The 16,613-nt window shown below is 42.4% G+C and overlaps 1 protein-coding gene across 1 annotated transcript in view; it reads left to right on the top strand.

Moving 5' to 3' along the window:
• Positions 1-16,613, top strand: part of LOC137861203 (probable cation-transporting ATPase 13A4) — a 40,801-nt gene extending 24,188 nt beyond the window's left edge. The window contains exons 16-30 of the mRNA XM_068692366.1: positions 313-466; positions 1,053-1,164; positions 3,030-3,154; positions 4,127-4,290; positions 5,291-5,413; positions 6,044-6,123; positions 6,483-6,525; positions 7,437-7,546; positions 8,778-8,874; positions 9,606-9,678; positions 10,227-10,401; positions 10,841-11,055; positions 12,252-12,340; positions 13,966-14,046; positions 14,520-16,613. Of these exons, the coding sequence (XP_068548467.1) occupies positions 313-466; positions 1,053-1,164; positions 3,030-3,154; positions 4,127-4,290; positions 5,291-5,413; positions 6,044-6,123; positions 6,483-6,525; positions 7,437-7,546; positions 8,778-8,874; positions 9,606-9,678; positions 10,227-10,401; positions 10,841-11,055; positions 12,252-12,340; positions 13,966-14,046; positions 14,520-14,741 (1,863 nt within the window). The 3' untranslated portion in view covers positions 14,742-16,613. The remainder of the gene's footprint in view (positions 1-312; positions 467-1,052; positions 1,165-3,029; positions 3,155-4,126; positions 4,291-5,290; positions 5,414-6,043; positions 6,124-6,482; positions 6,526-7,436; positions 7,547-8,777; positions 8,875-9,605; positions 9,679-10,226; positions 10,402-10,840; positions 11,056-12,251; positions 12,341-13,965; positions 14,047-14,519) is intronic.

Raw genomic sequence — 16,613 nt, 5'->3', positions numbered from 1 at the left:
GGCTGGCTTTCAGATGTCTGTTTTTTCTTTTGCAAGACCAGTGTAAAACCTAGCACAGTCTTGTTAAAGAAATAGGGTTAGTGAGTTCCTTCTAGTAAATTATATCTAAGTCTGCTAAAACTGTCAGTGAACTTTTCCTATTGCTTGACCTAAACATATCCGTACAAAGTTCACCCATCTTTTCTAACCCCATTCTGACAAATCAGTCCATCATATATGGTTAGCTTTACAGCATGGTTCAGAGAACTCAGCTCCTTTGGACAGAGTTTAAAACCCATGCTGCAATATCTAATCTGCTTGCTTTTCTCCTAGGCCTCTGTGGAAGGAGTTATCATTTTACACCAGTTTCCATTTTCTTCAGCTTTGCAGAGGATGTCTGTCATTGCTCAGGAAATTGATGGGGAAAAACAGGTCTTCACAAAAGGGGCTCCAGAAATGGTAGCCACATTATGCAGAGCAGAAACAGGTAACTAACGTTTGTAAATGCTTCCTAGAAACATATATGTATAAATGGCTTTGATGGTGTGTTGAAGTGGAAGGTCCAAATGAGATTTCTGGGTCTAAGACCTTATACCTCAGCCTGAAAAGTTAGAGACTGGCTGCTGTGCTTCAAGTCTAAGGCTAAGTTTTCATATGACCCTTCTCAGGGCTAACAGACAACAGCAACTCCAAATGTTGTACAAGGTGTGCAGTTTCTGCTGGAATAAATATCTGAAAGAGTAGTCTACTAGTCCAGTATACACAAAAAAAGTTTTTTCTTTCCAAACCTTGGGTAGGCAGCTAGAAGAGCACAGCTCATTCATGACACCCTAGAATAAGGTAGGTCTTTGCAGAATAGCTTAGGATCCTCAGTGCAGAGTGGCAGAGGAGACACAATGATTTTCTTATTGATCAAAGCTCATTTCAGCACCTCTATTTAATGCCCTGGGCCTACTGGTCGTATCTAGTTGTACCTGTTCTCTGGGAAGGAACCTTCCCTTCTCCAAAACCATTCTATTTTTATTAGAGAGCAGTCTAATGCCCTGATGAACTGCCTTTTCCTCTTTTCACAGTCCCATCGAACTTTGAAAGCAAGCTTCTGTTCTACACAGCACAGGGCTTTAGGGTCATCGGACTGGCATGTAAGTCTCTACAGACAGGGAGGCAATCTACTGATCTAACAAGGTAAGCAGTAGGCTGCTTCTTATCAGCAACATTCAGCCATGAGCCTCACGTAATACCGTTACCACAAAGCCTCTGCTAGGAGCAGGGCTGTAGTACAGATAGTTTTGTTAGACTCAGGCCAAAGAGAATCTGATTTAAATCTGGATATATGTCTATCTGAGAATGAGTAGAGGGCACTTCACTACCCCATGCTTACAGCACATGCCTAGAATCTTTACACATTTCTTCAACATAGGAGGTTTAACTCTAGTACACCCTGAAGCCTAGTACACCCTTCTCTCAGTCCATCATTTCTACCAATCTCTTTGCATATTTATCCAGGCTTTCAGCCAAAGTGGTCTCTCTCTCTCTCTTTTTGTTTTTGTTTTGTTTTGTTTTCCTGGCTCCTTGATTAAGCAAAGACAGCAGATGACCCTCATAATGCTACCTATTCTCTAGCCCAGTCAAAGTTAGCAGACTATCTTCTGCTGCTGTCTTGGTCCACTCCTTTAACATTATAGCTTTAACTTTCTATAGCTTATAGAGAAGTCAGCAAATTCTTCTGCTACTCTCATGGAGCTAATTTTACACTCAAAAACACCTCCATATGAGTCTGTAGGCTCTTTACCCAAATCCCTCTAGCTCTTGCTTGTGATACTCCAGAAATACCACTTGTGAAACATTTGTAGTTACTTGGTGCATGTGTTGTCCTTTTTGTTTACTAGCTGCAGGTCCTAATCTAGACAGGGCTCACTTGCTTTTTCAGTGTTTGTTTTTCACTTTGCAGAAAAAGTCAGTGACACTGAGGCAAAGCGCAAATGATTTGTTTAATTCTTGTGACAGGTGTCATAACAGACTTACCCAACCCAATGAGCAAATGTGTGTGATATGGCCCAGAGTTTGCAGCTCTGTGTGCAGTTATATCATGGGTGATGTATATACTGCTAGGAGAAAAAGGATGATATGAGGTCAAATACTACTTCTCCTATGAAAGCAGTGACTATTCAGCATCACCTGACTCAGCTGCTCTTACTGCCATGCAAGTGTTTGACCTCACCTCCTACTTACAGCTGTGGCTAAAATAAGCGTTTGAAAGCTTTTACTTCTTTCAAACTCTTCAGAGGAGTCACCCCATCTTCCTGGGGAACTTCTCTTTTAGACCTCAATGACGGAATTGTTTGTGAAATTCTGTTCTGAACTGCGTGTGTTCAACTGTAAAAAAAAAAAAAAAAAAAAAAGGCATTAGCACAGGTGTGAAAAAGAGAATAGGAGAGAGAGCTGGAGATCCCACATGCTGTTTACTTGGGTCCTACTGTTAAAAGTAGCTGATAAGTTTACTGAGGTGTGTGTCTTCATTGTACAGACCTCAAATGAGGAGGAGTAGTGTGCATGAACTTTTCAAATCAGACCATCAGACCAGTTTGGGAATCCTGCAGGAAAATCAGGGTCTTTTTTTTGCATACTGGCTGGGGATGGTGCATTAATAGAAAACAGTCCGACTTATCCATTGGGCTTCCTTTTGTTGCGTGGAGTGTGTACACCAAATCATCTCTTCTTTGGTTTGATAATTTAGCAAACATGATCTGGAAGCTGGCTATGTACTGAACTGTTTCTTCAGAACAAGAGAAGACTAGAATAGAAGGATGAAAACCAAGTGAAGATCCTCTATATACTATGAGCACCACTTACTGCTGGTAGAATGCAAACCCAGCTGGCATTGAAATAACACCACAAAAGACAGACAGCCTAAGACTGCTAAAAGCAAACAAATTATTTTAATCTTTTTTGAATTAGGCAGGATGGTTAACTGTTGTAACTGGCTATCAGCAAATTCAGGCCAAAAGGAAAAAGAGGAATTACATCTCTTTCTTGTCTTCATTCTTAAGGGAGGAGGTGGAATCAGATCTGACATTCCTAGGTCTGCTGATAATGGAGAACCGACTGAAGAAAGTGACAAAGCCTGTACTGGAAGAGCTCAGTGCTGCCCACATCAGGAGTGTTATGGTCACAGGTATCTAAATAGGATGGATTATTTATGCGGCTGCTCACCCAGATAAGGAATTCAACCATATGTGAGTGAACAAGCAGTCTGCTGCTTTATCACCACCACTGGTAGGAAGGCACAGACATTTGTGTCTTTCAGACAATTACATTCCAAGAAGCAACTGTGTTGTAATAATCACATGAATTGACCTATGCAGGCTTATGTCCCTGACAACTTCGCTGGGCTTTGTCAAATACCTGACTCTATCTGTTCCCCTTTCACCATAAATCAGCCTTGCTGTTCCTCTGACACTTTCTAGTGAGCCCATTTGTTCGCCCTGCTAAGGTTATCGGGTGTTGTACATGAAGACATGTCAAGCCAGATCCCTTCTTTATAGGATCTTGTGAAATTCTTTTGTTATAAATGAGCCAAGATCAAGCATGGATACCAGGATGAAACATTGTGACATCTGGTACTTCATGCCTACCAGTCCCTATTTATCCCCCCCCAACTTTTTTTTTTTTTCTTTTTTTTTTTTCTTGAAGAGCTGGTTTGGATTTGAATAGGATAAATCCGAGTTTTTTTCCATGGTCCAAAGACATTTTTCCAGGAATTACACAGACCTTGTCTTCTTGGGTTTCGTTTATTTCAGTACCTGTCTTACACCAAAGACATTTAAAGGCAATTGCTGTGAATCAGTGATACTAGCTCAACTTAAGAGTGAATCCCTTATCTTTTTCTTGCCTAAAACACAGAAACTAGGAGCACACTCCCCAGCTTGATTTCTTCAAGCTCAGGCCAGATGAAATATGTATTTAATTATTGAGACAGACCTCATCTGCAAAGTTTTGATCTTTATCAAAAACTTCCTTATGCATAGACACTGAAATTGTATTGATACCTGTGATTATATTTGAAAACTGGGAATTCAGGAAAAGGCTAATGTTTCCTTTATAAACAATTCCTCACTGTAGATAATACCGCCCTTGATTTTTCTAGGTGATAACATTCAGACAGCTGTAACTGTTGCCAAAAATGCTGGGATGATTTCTCCAACAAACAGAGTGATTCTTGTGGAAGCAAACAAAATACCTGGATCTTTTTTAGCATCTGTTACCTGGAAACCACTAGAAGAAAACAAAACTGAAGAATATGGAAGCCTGGTGAGTGTAAAGCAGGTGATGTGCAGCAGGAAAGAAAACTGAGTTGGAATGCTTGAAATAATACAGTGGGATTATGCTAGTATAACAGAGACCAGTTATTCACCATCATCTGCATGTCAGAATGTTATGTGCTAGAAAAGTGTTTAAAAACAGTGATATACTTACTACCCTAGAGCTTCCTTCCTAGCATATTATCCTGTAAACACTATTTTTGTTAACTGTCTGGGTTAGGTTTGAGAACAGCTGTACACAAGATTTGACTATAGCCCTCATGCTTAGCTGATGCAATTTTCAAGCATGTTTCCCTGCAAGGTAGGTTCGGTAGAGAGAGGTGGACTCAGTGGAACTGCACTCAAGGAACAAACCCTGTTTGAACACATGGAGAGAGCTTTCCCATACCTGCAGAATTAAAACACAGATTAACAGTTGAGAAATTGCAAATACACAGTGAAACATAGGCTAGCTATACTAAGAAATTGTATTTCATCAAACATCTCCACAAAGGAACTGAGACAAAGACCTGTTACTCTCTCCCTGCAGAGTATGGCTGAAGGTGCTGACCCTCCTCTAAGAAGCATTAGAGTCAAGCAGATGGTAGGGAATCTCTGCAGGGGCTGTTGAGGGGCTCATATCCACCAAAGCCCAGCCTCAGCAGCATCTTCATTGTATTTCACTGCAAGAAGGCATGCCTAGCTATGGTGCCTATATGTTCCCTGTAGCCCCTCTCACTCACAGTGCAGCCCATCAGATTGCCACTGCTGCAGAAATTATACCAAACATGTGAATGTTGAGGATGAGCTTTCAAAGCATATAAGGAACCCAGTTGAAATTGCATAATATGCCTGAATACATTTATAAATCCAGGCAAATGAATCCAGCTCTCTGAGTCTTCACAAGTGCCCTTTTCATGGGATGTCCTTTTCTTTGTCTGTAAAAGCACATAGTAGCTTTTGAGGTTTTAGGAAGAGCACTAATTCTGGATTATTTTTTTTTTTTACAGGAAGATGACAGTCAGACTGAAAGAAGAATTAAGCTGCCAGTGGGATCAGGCCAGTACCATTTTGCCATGAGTGGAAAATCTTACCAAATTATAGCACAACATTTCAGCCACTTACTTCCAAAGGTAAGATCTGGATTATTTAATTGGGGTAGGCTTGCCAATCAGTAGATTCAAATTGTCCTGATATCATTAGCTGAATAGATCTGTATCAGGACATCTTTTGGAAATAACTCTAAGCCTGAAATAACTTCTGGGCTTGTTGAATCTCTGATGTTAATGTGTGGGGAAAGGTTTGAAAATCCCTGTTTTTTTTTTCCTGCACAAGAGGATCAGACCGGTCTTGTAATGTAAGGATATGACTTAAAACATTTGTGGCCATATGTCTGGCCTTTGCACAGAACTGCTTCTCTCAGGTGTTGAAGAAAAGGAGAAAATGGTATTACACAGTATGCAATTTGGCATGATTTGTCAGTTTAATGTAAAGGATAGTATCATGAATTATTTGCTAGTAAATCTCTGCTTGGTAATATGTGTTCATCTGATAAATGACACACCAGGTCTAATGTCTGAGTTGTGATTGTTATTTTTCCAAATCAAGATTCCTTTTATCTTTGATTCTCAATCTTTCCTGCTTTGGGGTCTAGCAGCAGTTGTTTGGAAATATGACTTTTTGGTGGTTTCTATTCCAGATTATCACTAAAGTCACTGACTTGCATCAAGTGCTTAAATTTTTTTTTTTTTTTCTCCTTACAGCTTCTGCTGAATGGAACAGTTTTTGCTAGAATGTCTCCTGGTCAGAAATCCAGCCTTGTAGAAGAGTTTCAAAAGTTGGAGTAAGTTCTTAATAAGCACTGAGTTAGGAAGTGATGAATTTCCAGACTTTTAAAAAGCTAGCTTTTCTCTAACATAGTGTTTCCTAGAAGTACACAAAACTGAAGCTTCTACAAAAGTACAGCTTGGCAATTAAGTTTCACAAGCCTATTTAAGAAGAGACACTGTTGGTGTCATGCTGGTTTTGCAAACAAATACCTAACACTCTCAGAATTCCGAGTTTTCTACGTTCATCTTTCATTCTTCTCTTTCCGGACTTGAAGCTGGCATGGCTTGCACAAAACGAGGAGGCTCTGCTTCCCTTCTGTTTATAGGTCTTATTTTTCCCAGCACTGAACTGTAAGTCTCTTTATTTTTTTAGTTACTTTGTGGGCATGTGTGGAGATGGAGCCAATGACTGTGGGGTAAGTGAAAATTCTTTACAATATATTTATTTTAAAAATGAATGCAGTGCCAGTAGAATATCCCAGACTGAGCCCATGCTGGAGATGTGAGCCCTCTACTTATTTATAGAGCAATTTCCCTGTCACTAGCATTGATTCAGGCCTGATCCCCTCTAGCCATGCAAGAATTGATACCATTGCAAACTGCAGTGTTGAGGACTGATTAATTTCTTTTGCAAAAACCACCAGAAGATTCTCCAAATCCTCCACTGGGTTTTCTGTCAACACCTGCAGTTTTGGGGCTAGGGGATACAGGGGTGAGGAGGAGATTTCCCAGGGAAACAGATACAGCCCTAAAAGACTGTTGAAAGTGCATATTTTAGAAGTGTAAGGCAAGGATTTTTTTCTTTTTTTTTTTTTTTTTTCCCAAGAGGAATGATCCATACTCAGGAGGTACCATAACTACCTTCTGGGTTTGCTGGCAGGTTCAGTTCACTCCATGACTTCACACATCCTTGTGGCAGTGGGAGCAATGCCACCTTGGCAGTGAAGCACTCACTTGCATTTAAACAAAGTCCCAAGGGTTCTCCCAGGGTAAGCAAGCAGAGAAGCTAGACTTCTACCTAAGATGTGACCTCATGGAAGAACTGACAAAGGAGGCACAGCCAACCCTGTCTTCTGCAGCTGGTGGTGGATGGCTCTGGGGTCTGTGGCAAATGGGCTTTATCATGCTCTCATCCCCTTACTGCTTCTGCACTTGATGCCCCAACTACACCCTATTGGATAAACATTTTGGGTGGAGCACAACCAGGGAGTGAGAAGGGGTTGCTGTTCACACAACACGTACTGTAATAAGAACTTGTTTCTTGGCTGACACATCAGTTCCTGTGTCCTTCTGGCTTGTAAGTGCTGAAGAGGACTATGCCTTTCAGGCTTTGAAAGTGGCGCATGCAGGGATATCGCTGTCAGAGCAGGAGGCATCTGTAGCTTCACCTTTCACATCCCAAACCCCCAGCATAGCATGTGTGCCAGAGCTAATCAGGTAAGCATGGATTTTTGTTTCCTGTTACATTAAGAAGACAGTCCCCACTCCTCTCAGGTATTAGTTGTTCCCACTAGGCCAGAGTGTATATATATGGAGAAAAATAAATGTCTTTGACATGGAAATCACCATTTGCTTAGTTACTGCCTGAAATTCCTTTAAGATAAATTAATTCTTTCCCCTCAAAGCTACCGGAGGAGGGCAACTACAGCTGAGCATTTTGTCATTAGCAATATTTTAAATGCAAAATGAACAGTACTACATAAGCTGAACCAAATGTCCACAATGTCAACCTAGTCACTACTGTTAGGCTGTGTCTCTAATACCCTATGCAAGCAAAACATTAGCATCTGTTGTACCACTCCCTTAGTTAAGTTTTGAAAAAGGTAAGTTTTCTGCTTCTTACTGAGGAAAGTAGAAGGAAGCAGGGCTGTGCCAAACTTAAGCATTTGTTGCAGTGATCATCGGGAGCTGGAAGAATTCACTGTCTAGAGCATGAACTTCATTAGGAACAGCGTTAGCATTGGGTCTGCAGGTTATTTCATCATGGAGTCTCTTCCTAGAGCTTCCTCCAACTGCAGCTCAGAGAGGAAATACCTCTGTCTGATGTTGTGAGCTGTGGTGAAGCTAGGAGTAGACACAACAACAAGCCTAGTCCATTGCTCTAACCACTAAACACAGTTTTCTGCGGAATCTACAACATTGGATAGGAGTCTTCCTTATTCTCATGGGTTTTCCTCTAAAATCCCAAAGGTATTAAATTTTGCTGTGAAGAAGGCCAGGGTCACAATTTTGCTTAATTGCCAGATAAATCACTGGGAAGGACTTGGAAAGAGTCTTTTACTGTCATTGGGTACTACATGGTCACTGCAGGAAGAGAGGACTTGTAATTTTGAACTCACCGAGCAGGTGCTTGCCTTTGTATGCTTTTCCTTGTGTGGAATTGTTATCTGTGCTATTAGTGTCAGCAGGAAAACTTGCTGGGGTAAATTGTATTGCTGGGAACATGGTTTACTGGAATCAAGCTGTTTCGCTTGCTGCAAGATTTCTGCAAGTGAAGATTTTACTTTTGTTCATGCCAGGTTTTATTTACTTCACCTCCCAGTAAAGAAAACAGTAGAGCCTTCTGTCCTTGTGACAAATGCCTTGATTTTCAACTGTATTTTCAGAAGACTGGCAACAGGAACAGATCATCACCTAATTGTTGCCCTTTATTCCTATCCGCACACAGGGAGGGTCGTGCTGCCCTGGTCACTTCCTTCTGCATGTTCAAGTACATGGCACTGTACAGCACCATTCAGTACCTTGGTGTCCTCCTACTGTACTGGGTATGTCTTGGGAATATGGGCCTTGTTCAGTAGAACAGGATGAGGTACTGTTCCTTTGTAAGAGAAGCATGGCACAAGAGCCACAATAAAACTAGGATACAGAGGTTTACCTGAGCTGCAAACTTCTCTAACACGATCTTTTGGTCCTTCTGTACACTTATCTGAAAACTGAATTCTTCTCATTAACTCCAGCTGATGGGCTCAGGATCTGCTCTGGGCAAAAAGAAGGCTGAGATATTGAACAGTATTTCGTATAAGGACATATGTCTGTGAAAAGGGAGAATCTGGCATAAGCATATGCTGTTGCAATTTACTCAGCGTTTAAAGCATGAATTAGCTTGACAGTAAGCAAAATCCCCTGGAATGCCTTAAACCACTTTTACATGGCTCCTTCCCAACTAGAGAGGAGGGCTTCAGTTCAGAAGTCACCCAGCACTGAGAAAGGATGTGTCTCTTCAAAGAGGCGTCTTTATCGCACTGAGTCAACTGGGAGTGTCATTAGTCCAAACAATGCACAAAATGAGTGCATTCACTGCGGGCCCCGTGATGATGAATCTATTGGCAGGGTGGTGGATTGTGCGGTCCCTTTATCTGCTCAGTAGCGTACTCTTGGAATTTCAGAACAAACAGCAGAGCATTAGCTCTGTGAAAATAATACTGCTTTCTGGAGAAAACAAGCCGACAGCAAATGTCTGATTTGTAATGTTTTTTCTTTGTGTTCCTCTTTTCAGCAACTAAACACCTTCGGGAATTACCAATTTTTGTTCCAAGATCTGGCTATTACCACTGTAATTGGTGTGACAAGTAAGCCCCTTAGTCATCCTCTGTATTAAGGGAACGGATCTCACGTATTTTTAACCTGCTTGGAAATGCATAATCCTATGTACAGAAAGGATGGAAAGAGACTACGTAGACTACCACACTTTTAGATAAGTAAATAAGGCATCTTGTTTGAGAAGAGAAAGCGCTGAAATGGGTAACTTGTAGTGGTGCAGTTGCTGAGCATAAGAAAACAAAAATCCCAAGCCAGATTTGACAAGTGACCGAAAGAACAGGAGAGCTGGGGCATATGCTTATAGCATTGGGCCTGACAGTAGCCAAATAAAATAAAATCTAACATTTGTTTTTGAAAAATGCCTCATGATAGACAGATGGCATTAATTAACCCATTCTGTGGCCAATAAGATTTTGTAAGAAAATAATTCTGTATTTTGTACTTGATATAAAATTTATATGTGCTATAGTGAACATTACAGAACGTAAAAGTGCCGGCCGTTGATAGCAGTCAGTAATACACAGCAGCACTGCTGGTATTTTGGACACACTAGTAAACATACCTGTACATGTTTCAGTGAGTTTCACAGAAGCCTACCCAAAGCTGGTTCCCTACAGGCCTCCTAGCCAACTCATCTCACCCCCATTGCTGCTCTCTGTCGTACTTAACATCCTCTTCAGCCTCAGCATGCAAATTTTTGGATTTCTGATGGTCCAGAAGCAGCCCTGGTATTCAAGGACCGATATACACAGGTAGGTCCCCTTCTTGGGACTTGGGTGGCACAGGGCAGACACAGAGAGACAGGTCTGCATGATACTATTGATCAGCTTGACTATAGTGTGGGTGAGCAGCTGCAAGCAGACCCTCTGCTTCCCCGCCAGCTGCTAACAGAGTAAGCAGTGGTGTCTGCAGGTCCCTAACCAAAAAAAAGTGCAGCACGGTGCTAGTGGTAAGAACACTTCTGATGAGCACTAAGAAGAGTAATGGATTGTGGGGAAGACCAGAGTATCCATGTAGGTTTGAACTTAGGCTTTGCCACATTCAGTAGGTAAGACTGGGGGCACTGCCAACAACCTACATCCTTGTGACAGTGGGAGCAAATCATGATGATGAGGAAGGATGCCTGATAGTGGCCAGGTGAAATGGCCAGGACAGAGATCATTTGCTAACCAGAGTGATGCTTTTTTACAGCGCCTGCCTCTCAGTAGACAGCCACATGGAGAATTCGTCCTCTGTTTCCAGCCTGGGCCTCCATGGGATGGGAGATGGAGCCCCTAATGAAGCAGACAATGGCTACAAGAGCTATGAAAACACCACAGTGTGGCTACTGAGTACCATCAACTGCCTCATTGTTGCTCTAGTGTTTTCCAAGGGAAAGCCTTTCAGGAAACCCATCTACACAAACTGTAAGTGTGGGAAGGGTGGGAGGGATGTGTGAGTAGGTCAGCTCATGAAGTCAATTCACTAGGACAAAGTTAAAACTTGACCAAAGTGATGCCAGCCAAAAAAGTAGGAACCCAATAGTGGATCCCTAAATGACTAAAGGTCAGCTTTTGGAAGCTTTAGTCTCAGTGGCATCCTTTAATCAGCAGCTCTCTGAGCTGGGCCTACTTTTTGTGCTTCTGTGCTGCTAAAAAATTGGCCCAGACATTTGGGTTTCTGAAACAAACTCCATTGTTTGATAAAAATTGGTGGAGTTGGCTTGCAGAAGCATCATGGTACTTAAGGAAGTCATGTTATGTTAGAACAAATTAATGAAGTCTAGTAGGTCTTTTCTGCCTCTGAGAGACTGATATGAATGGAAGGTCAGCACGAGATTTTGAAGTTCTAGAAGTCGCTGCATGGCATAGGAGGGCTATTCTTTTTGTCTGTGGGACAATCCTGCAGCTGTCTCTCAGGCAAAGCTCTGTTCAGCTCTTTTTTGCTAAAGAACTAATTTAATGCTGTAGGGTTCATGGCTTGGATGTTTAGGTTCAGTAATAGTGAGGAGGGGACCTTCCTCCCAGGTAGCAGTCATCAAAGGTCATCAGTCTTGGGCAAAACTTGAGTGAGTGGACGGAGGGTGAAGTCTGGCACATGCCAGCTGAAGAAAAATATAATCTTCATATTATTGCAATATCTGCCTTGGGGGGGAGAGAGGGTAAATTCTCAATTACTCAGACATTTTAGATCCTGATAAAGAGTGAAGTCTTGATATTATTAAAATGGAGGGCAGAGCTCCTAATTATATCAACAAGAGCAAGACTACATCCTAGACTTCTTTCTGAATGACAGGAGATAATGAGCTTGGTGTGAGACTTGCTGAAAAGTTCTCTGGCTTCTCAGTGTGAGAGGTCAGATCGAATGATCAAAATACTCTTTTGGCATTTTAAATCTGTGTGTGCAAGGCTCATCCCAGCCTAATATATATCTGCTTGACTGAGTGAAGCTGGGGCTTTACTCTGTTCATTTTTTCTTTTGCTGAAAATTCTTTGCTATCTAATGGATTTTTTTTTTGAGTGTTTAACATGGAAAATTATGGTTACAATCTTCTGTAGTAAAGGCAAGCAGCTGAGAGTGCTCATATACCTGTGGTTTTATTTGCTTGTTCTTGTTCCTTCAGATGTGTTCATCCTGGTGCTCATGGGGCAGCTGGGTGTTTGCCTCTTTCTGGTGTTTGCTGATATTGATGGTCTCTACTCTAAGATGGATGTGAGTATTGTTCCACTGCACTGTGACTGTTTTTAACAAAAGGCACAGATTTCTGCAGGGATGTTTGGCACCTCTGATGACAAATCAGATTTAAAGAGATGGATATTAGGTGATGGGATTGAAGAACCTTCTGGAGACATTGTAGCTCCACAACTATTAGGATATTTAACAAACAAGACCTGTGCATTCTGACAACTGGACAGCTATACCTCAGTTTGATTGTTTCAGTGAATTGTGCATGCAGCAAGAGACGACATTGCTAAACGTACCATGATTGGTATGTTGTGGCTTGATAGCTGTGAAGCCAGAAGAAAGGAGCTAGGGCCTGCAGCTTTAAACTAAAACACCATGCAGTTCAGATTCTCAGCCTGTGCTGCACACAGATCCTCTTGAAAATTCAGCATTCTCAGCAATCTTCACTACTCACTCCCCAACATTTTCAGGCTCCCTGTCTAAATGTCAGACAGCCTGCAATTTCCTAAAGCAGCATTTGGGTTTGGAACAGCTGTAGAGAAAGACTAGCGAGGCTGTCATGGCAGAGGATTTGTCTTGGTAAATGCCAGTAGGGCTTGGTTTATTTAGTCTGGCAGAACACAAGCTGGGAGTTGCCTTGTGCAAATTCATTCTAGGAGAAGTGCAAGGGAAGGGTAAGATCTACATCGGCTGTAGGACAGCATTGTTAGTGGACCCAGCCATTAATATGTTAAGGCTAGAAGTTGTAAGGAAGATGTTAATATCCTCTGCTGTGATTGTCTCACAACCTTGTACTAGGAGTCATGAGAACAAAACAACAAAAGAAACACACAGCTATTTTTTTACTACATATGTTAACAGAGCGATGAAGCATGATGGCTTTGGATAACAGGTACTGAGCACGATGCTGCTTCCACTCCTATATCTTTATATGAGAGCTGGCAGGTGGATTTAGAAATGGAAATAATGAAAGAAACAGAAACACAGATGAGAATAACATACTTGGATTTTGAACGCCAAGCAGCCAAGCACAGCTGCCTCACCTTGTTAACAGTTTAGAGCAGAGGCTGAGCAGGCACACCCAGTTAAAGACTCTGCCACGAGATGGCACTTGAAAGCAAGTCTTAGTCCTGTTTGTGGGCTGTGGTGGCACAGGACAGTGTCAGCACTGCAGCCGTGAGGGGCTAAAATGCCTTTGGGGAGAACTGCAAATCTGGGGGGCTTGCACTGGATTTGCTGAGAAGTCAGAAGGAGGGAGTGGCAATAAGAAACCGCAGTAGCCTAGCCCTGAAGAAACTGCTGATCCAAATTTTGGATCTGAGCTGCATCTCCCAAATAAGTTGAGCGACAGCCAGAAAACCATTGCTGCCAGCTATGGGAAGCTGGAACTGGGTTTGGAATTTGAAATACTTGGAACTAATTTTGATATTAGGAAGAAAGGAAACACTTAGATTTCCTGCTGCTCTTCTGGAGTACGGTTTTCTCTGCCGGGTCATAAGTTTATATGTTTCTTTATCAGTAATTCCTCAGGATAAGTGGCAACATTGGTTTGTCAGCAATGCACAGCCAGTGTGGGATTCTGGCTGTTGACACAAGCTCCCACCAGTGCCTAGTGTGCACACATTGCTTACTGGCTTCTGCTTTCTTCCCAGCTTGTTTGCACCCCCACCAGCTGGCGGATCTCCATGGTGGTAATGCTTGCGGTCACACTCGCTGTGTCCTTTCTTGTTGAGGTGAGTGTGCTTCTTTGAATGTACCTGTCACACTCTTTGGGGAGACAGCAGGGTCAGGTCCCACCCTTTCTCCATCCTTCTCAGTCCAGTTGGGGAATATCCAGTAAAACTTTTGCTGCTGCCTCACACCTCCTCTCTTCAGATCCCCACATCTGAGTGATTGGATGTAAGGACTGCCGGGCCCAACTACATTTTCTTTCCCTTAGTGAACGGGATGTATCAGACCCTGTCCCAAGTCACTGAAAGGAGAGGAGTCTTTCAGTATTTTCTACTCAAATCATGCAGAATCTTTCTGGTGTCGAGGTCTGGTACAGCTGGTATGAGAAGCCCTCAATAACAGGCTTTGTGAGGGATATGGATGAACAGGAGAGTGTGGGAGATCTAGGTCTCCACTTCTTGCCCTGTGTCCTGTGGATGAAGAGGAAAACCTGCTGAGTCCTCCAAATTTTTCCTTTTCGCTCTTTCTTTTACAGGAAGCTGTCATTGAGAACAGAGCCTTGTGGCTGCTGCTGAAAAAGACTTTCCGGTACCACTCAAAGAGCCATTACAAGAGGCTGCAGCGGGTGTTAGAGCAGGACTCATCCTGGCCACCTCTGAATGAAACCTTCTTCTCAGATTCCGTGGCAATATCAGTAGATGAAAATATGGGAGGCCATAGCAATCCAACATTTGACAGCAATGAGGACACACTCTGAAGGAAACTGTGGAGGACACATTGAGGACAGTTGCCGTTGGCTATAGAAGGACTATCTCAGAGACATAAGAAAAGAGGAAGGATTGACCCACTGCTACCCCCCATTCTAAGCCTAACTGGGCCTGGCTCATTTTTTAATCAACCAGAAGCAGAAAAGCTGGCTAGTAGCATGAAGCCATAACAATGTTATCTTCTCTCCCTTCACCCACATAGGAATGGCCAGCTGTAAATGGAGCAGCCAGTTGAAGACTGTCAACGTGTTCATGGTTGAAACACCATTGCTGCATCCTTCTCACGAGCTGCATTACGCGGTGGTGTCTTTCAGGGATGCTTTTCTCATTGTGCTGAATTTCTGCAGGATGTAAATGCAACAGCAGCAAGCATTTCTGCAAGGTTTATCCAACCAAAACAATCAGTTCCCACCAGCATGTATTTTCTTAGCCCTCTGATGCTAGGCTGACTTCCTGCTTAGGACATTTGACAACTCTGTGCACAGCTGGGTACAACATGACATCAGTCAGTGAGGCTTAGGACCAAGAAGGACAGTTCATTCTTTGGATAAGATGTGCGTGGGAAAGTTGTCCCCTCCAACTGACTGCACAATTTGTTTTTCACAGCTGTAGCTTGCCCATGCATTTCCTGGGTAGGGTCGAGAAGCACTTTCTGATCACTTCAACACAGGAGATTGTATGTTCCCACTAATGCTAAACTGGTCTTGCATTGAAACAGAAACTCAAAGAATTGGGCAGATTGGGAATCATGGTAAAGACTCCTTTGGTCTTTTAAAGTAGTGCTGGAAAACTAAAAGCAATCACTGGAGATTATGCATTGTTTTTATTCAACTTGTCTATCAGAACTGTGTTTGAAAAGAGTTTAGCATGCATAAAAAATAACTAATACTATTTTTCTAAAAAGAAAAAGTGTTTCAACTTGAATAAAGCATTTATTTGACTCAGAGCACTTATTTCCCCATTTTAGACAACTTTGACAAAAGTAGATGGGTTAAATACCTCCTAGCCTACTGCAGTTTACCTAATGGTAACTACCTCCCACAAGGCCACATAACTTGACACAAACCAGAAGTGGTTTGCATTTGTTCATGAATATCTCTCCAAAGTTAAGAAGCATTCCCAGTTTGCAACAAATCCCAGTGGTAGGTAAAAGCTAGAGGTTTTATCTTTTGCTCTGCGCACTCCTTGCAGTTTCAGGAGAAAGCATGAGCGCAGCTTAGTGGAGTTATTCCCGCCATCCGCTGTTTGGGGTACAGTAATAATTTCCTCAGAGACCAAATTCACTGTACTTTTATGAGCTCCTGCACACAAGAAATATGTTGCTGCATATAACAAAGTGCCAGCTGCAGTAGGCTGCAGACTAGGCAAATATTTATGTCACAATTGGTAATAGTATAGAAGTGTCAACTTTGGCAAACCTATGGCGTTTGTAGGGTCGACAAGATAAAGACCTGCTCGCCTACTGCTGAAATACAGTCTTACCTGCAAGGAAACAGAATAAAGATGCTAGATGACATTTAACCTACGCCAGTCTTTAAGATGTCAATCTTTTGCTCCTGAGCAAGTCCAGTGTCTCCAGCTGTAGTGGGGCATATTTTATCATCTTCCCTCACTCGCATCAGCCACAGTTTGATCAGCAGAGCTATGTGGTCTGTCACCGCTGCACTGAACTGCTTACACAGCTTAACTCCGTGGCAGTCAGGAGACAGGTGATGTGTTACGCACATCATTGCTGCAGAGAGCTGCTCATACACACACATCAAAGCTCCCATCTGTTACCTCTGGGGGGACATCAGAGCTCCCAGTCCACATCCCCCTGCTGGGATAGTCTCTTTTTTTTTGCAAATTCTGGGGCTGCATAA

The sequence above is a fragment of the Anas acuta genome, chromosome 9, assembly GCF_963932015.1.
Source record: "Anas acuta chromosome 9, bAnaAcu1.1, whole genome shotgun sequence".
In the NCBI taxonomy this organism is placed as follows: Eukaryota; Metazoa; Chordata; class Aves; order Anseriformes; family Anatidae; genus Anas; species Anas acuta.
This window is presented reverse-complemented; position numbering and strand designations above follow the sequence as displayed.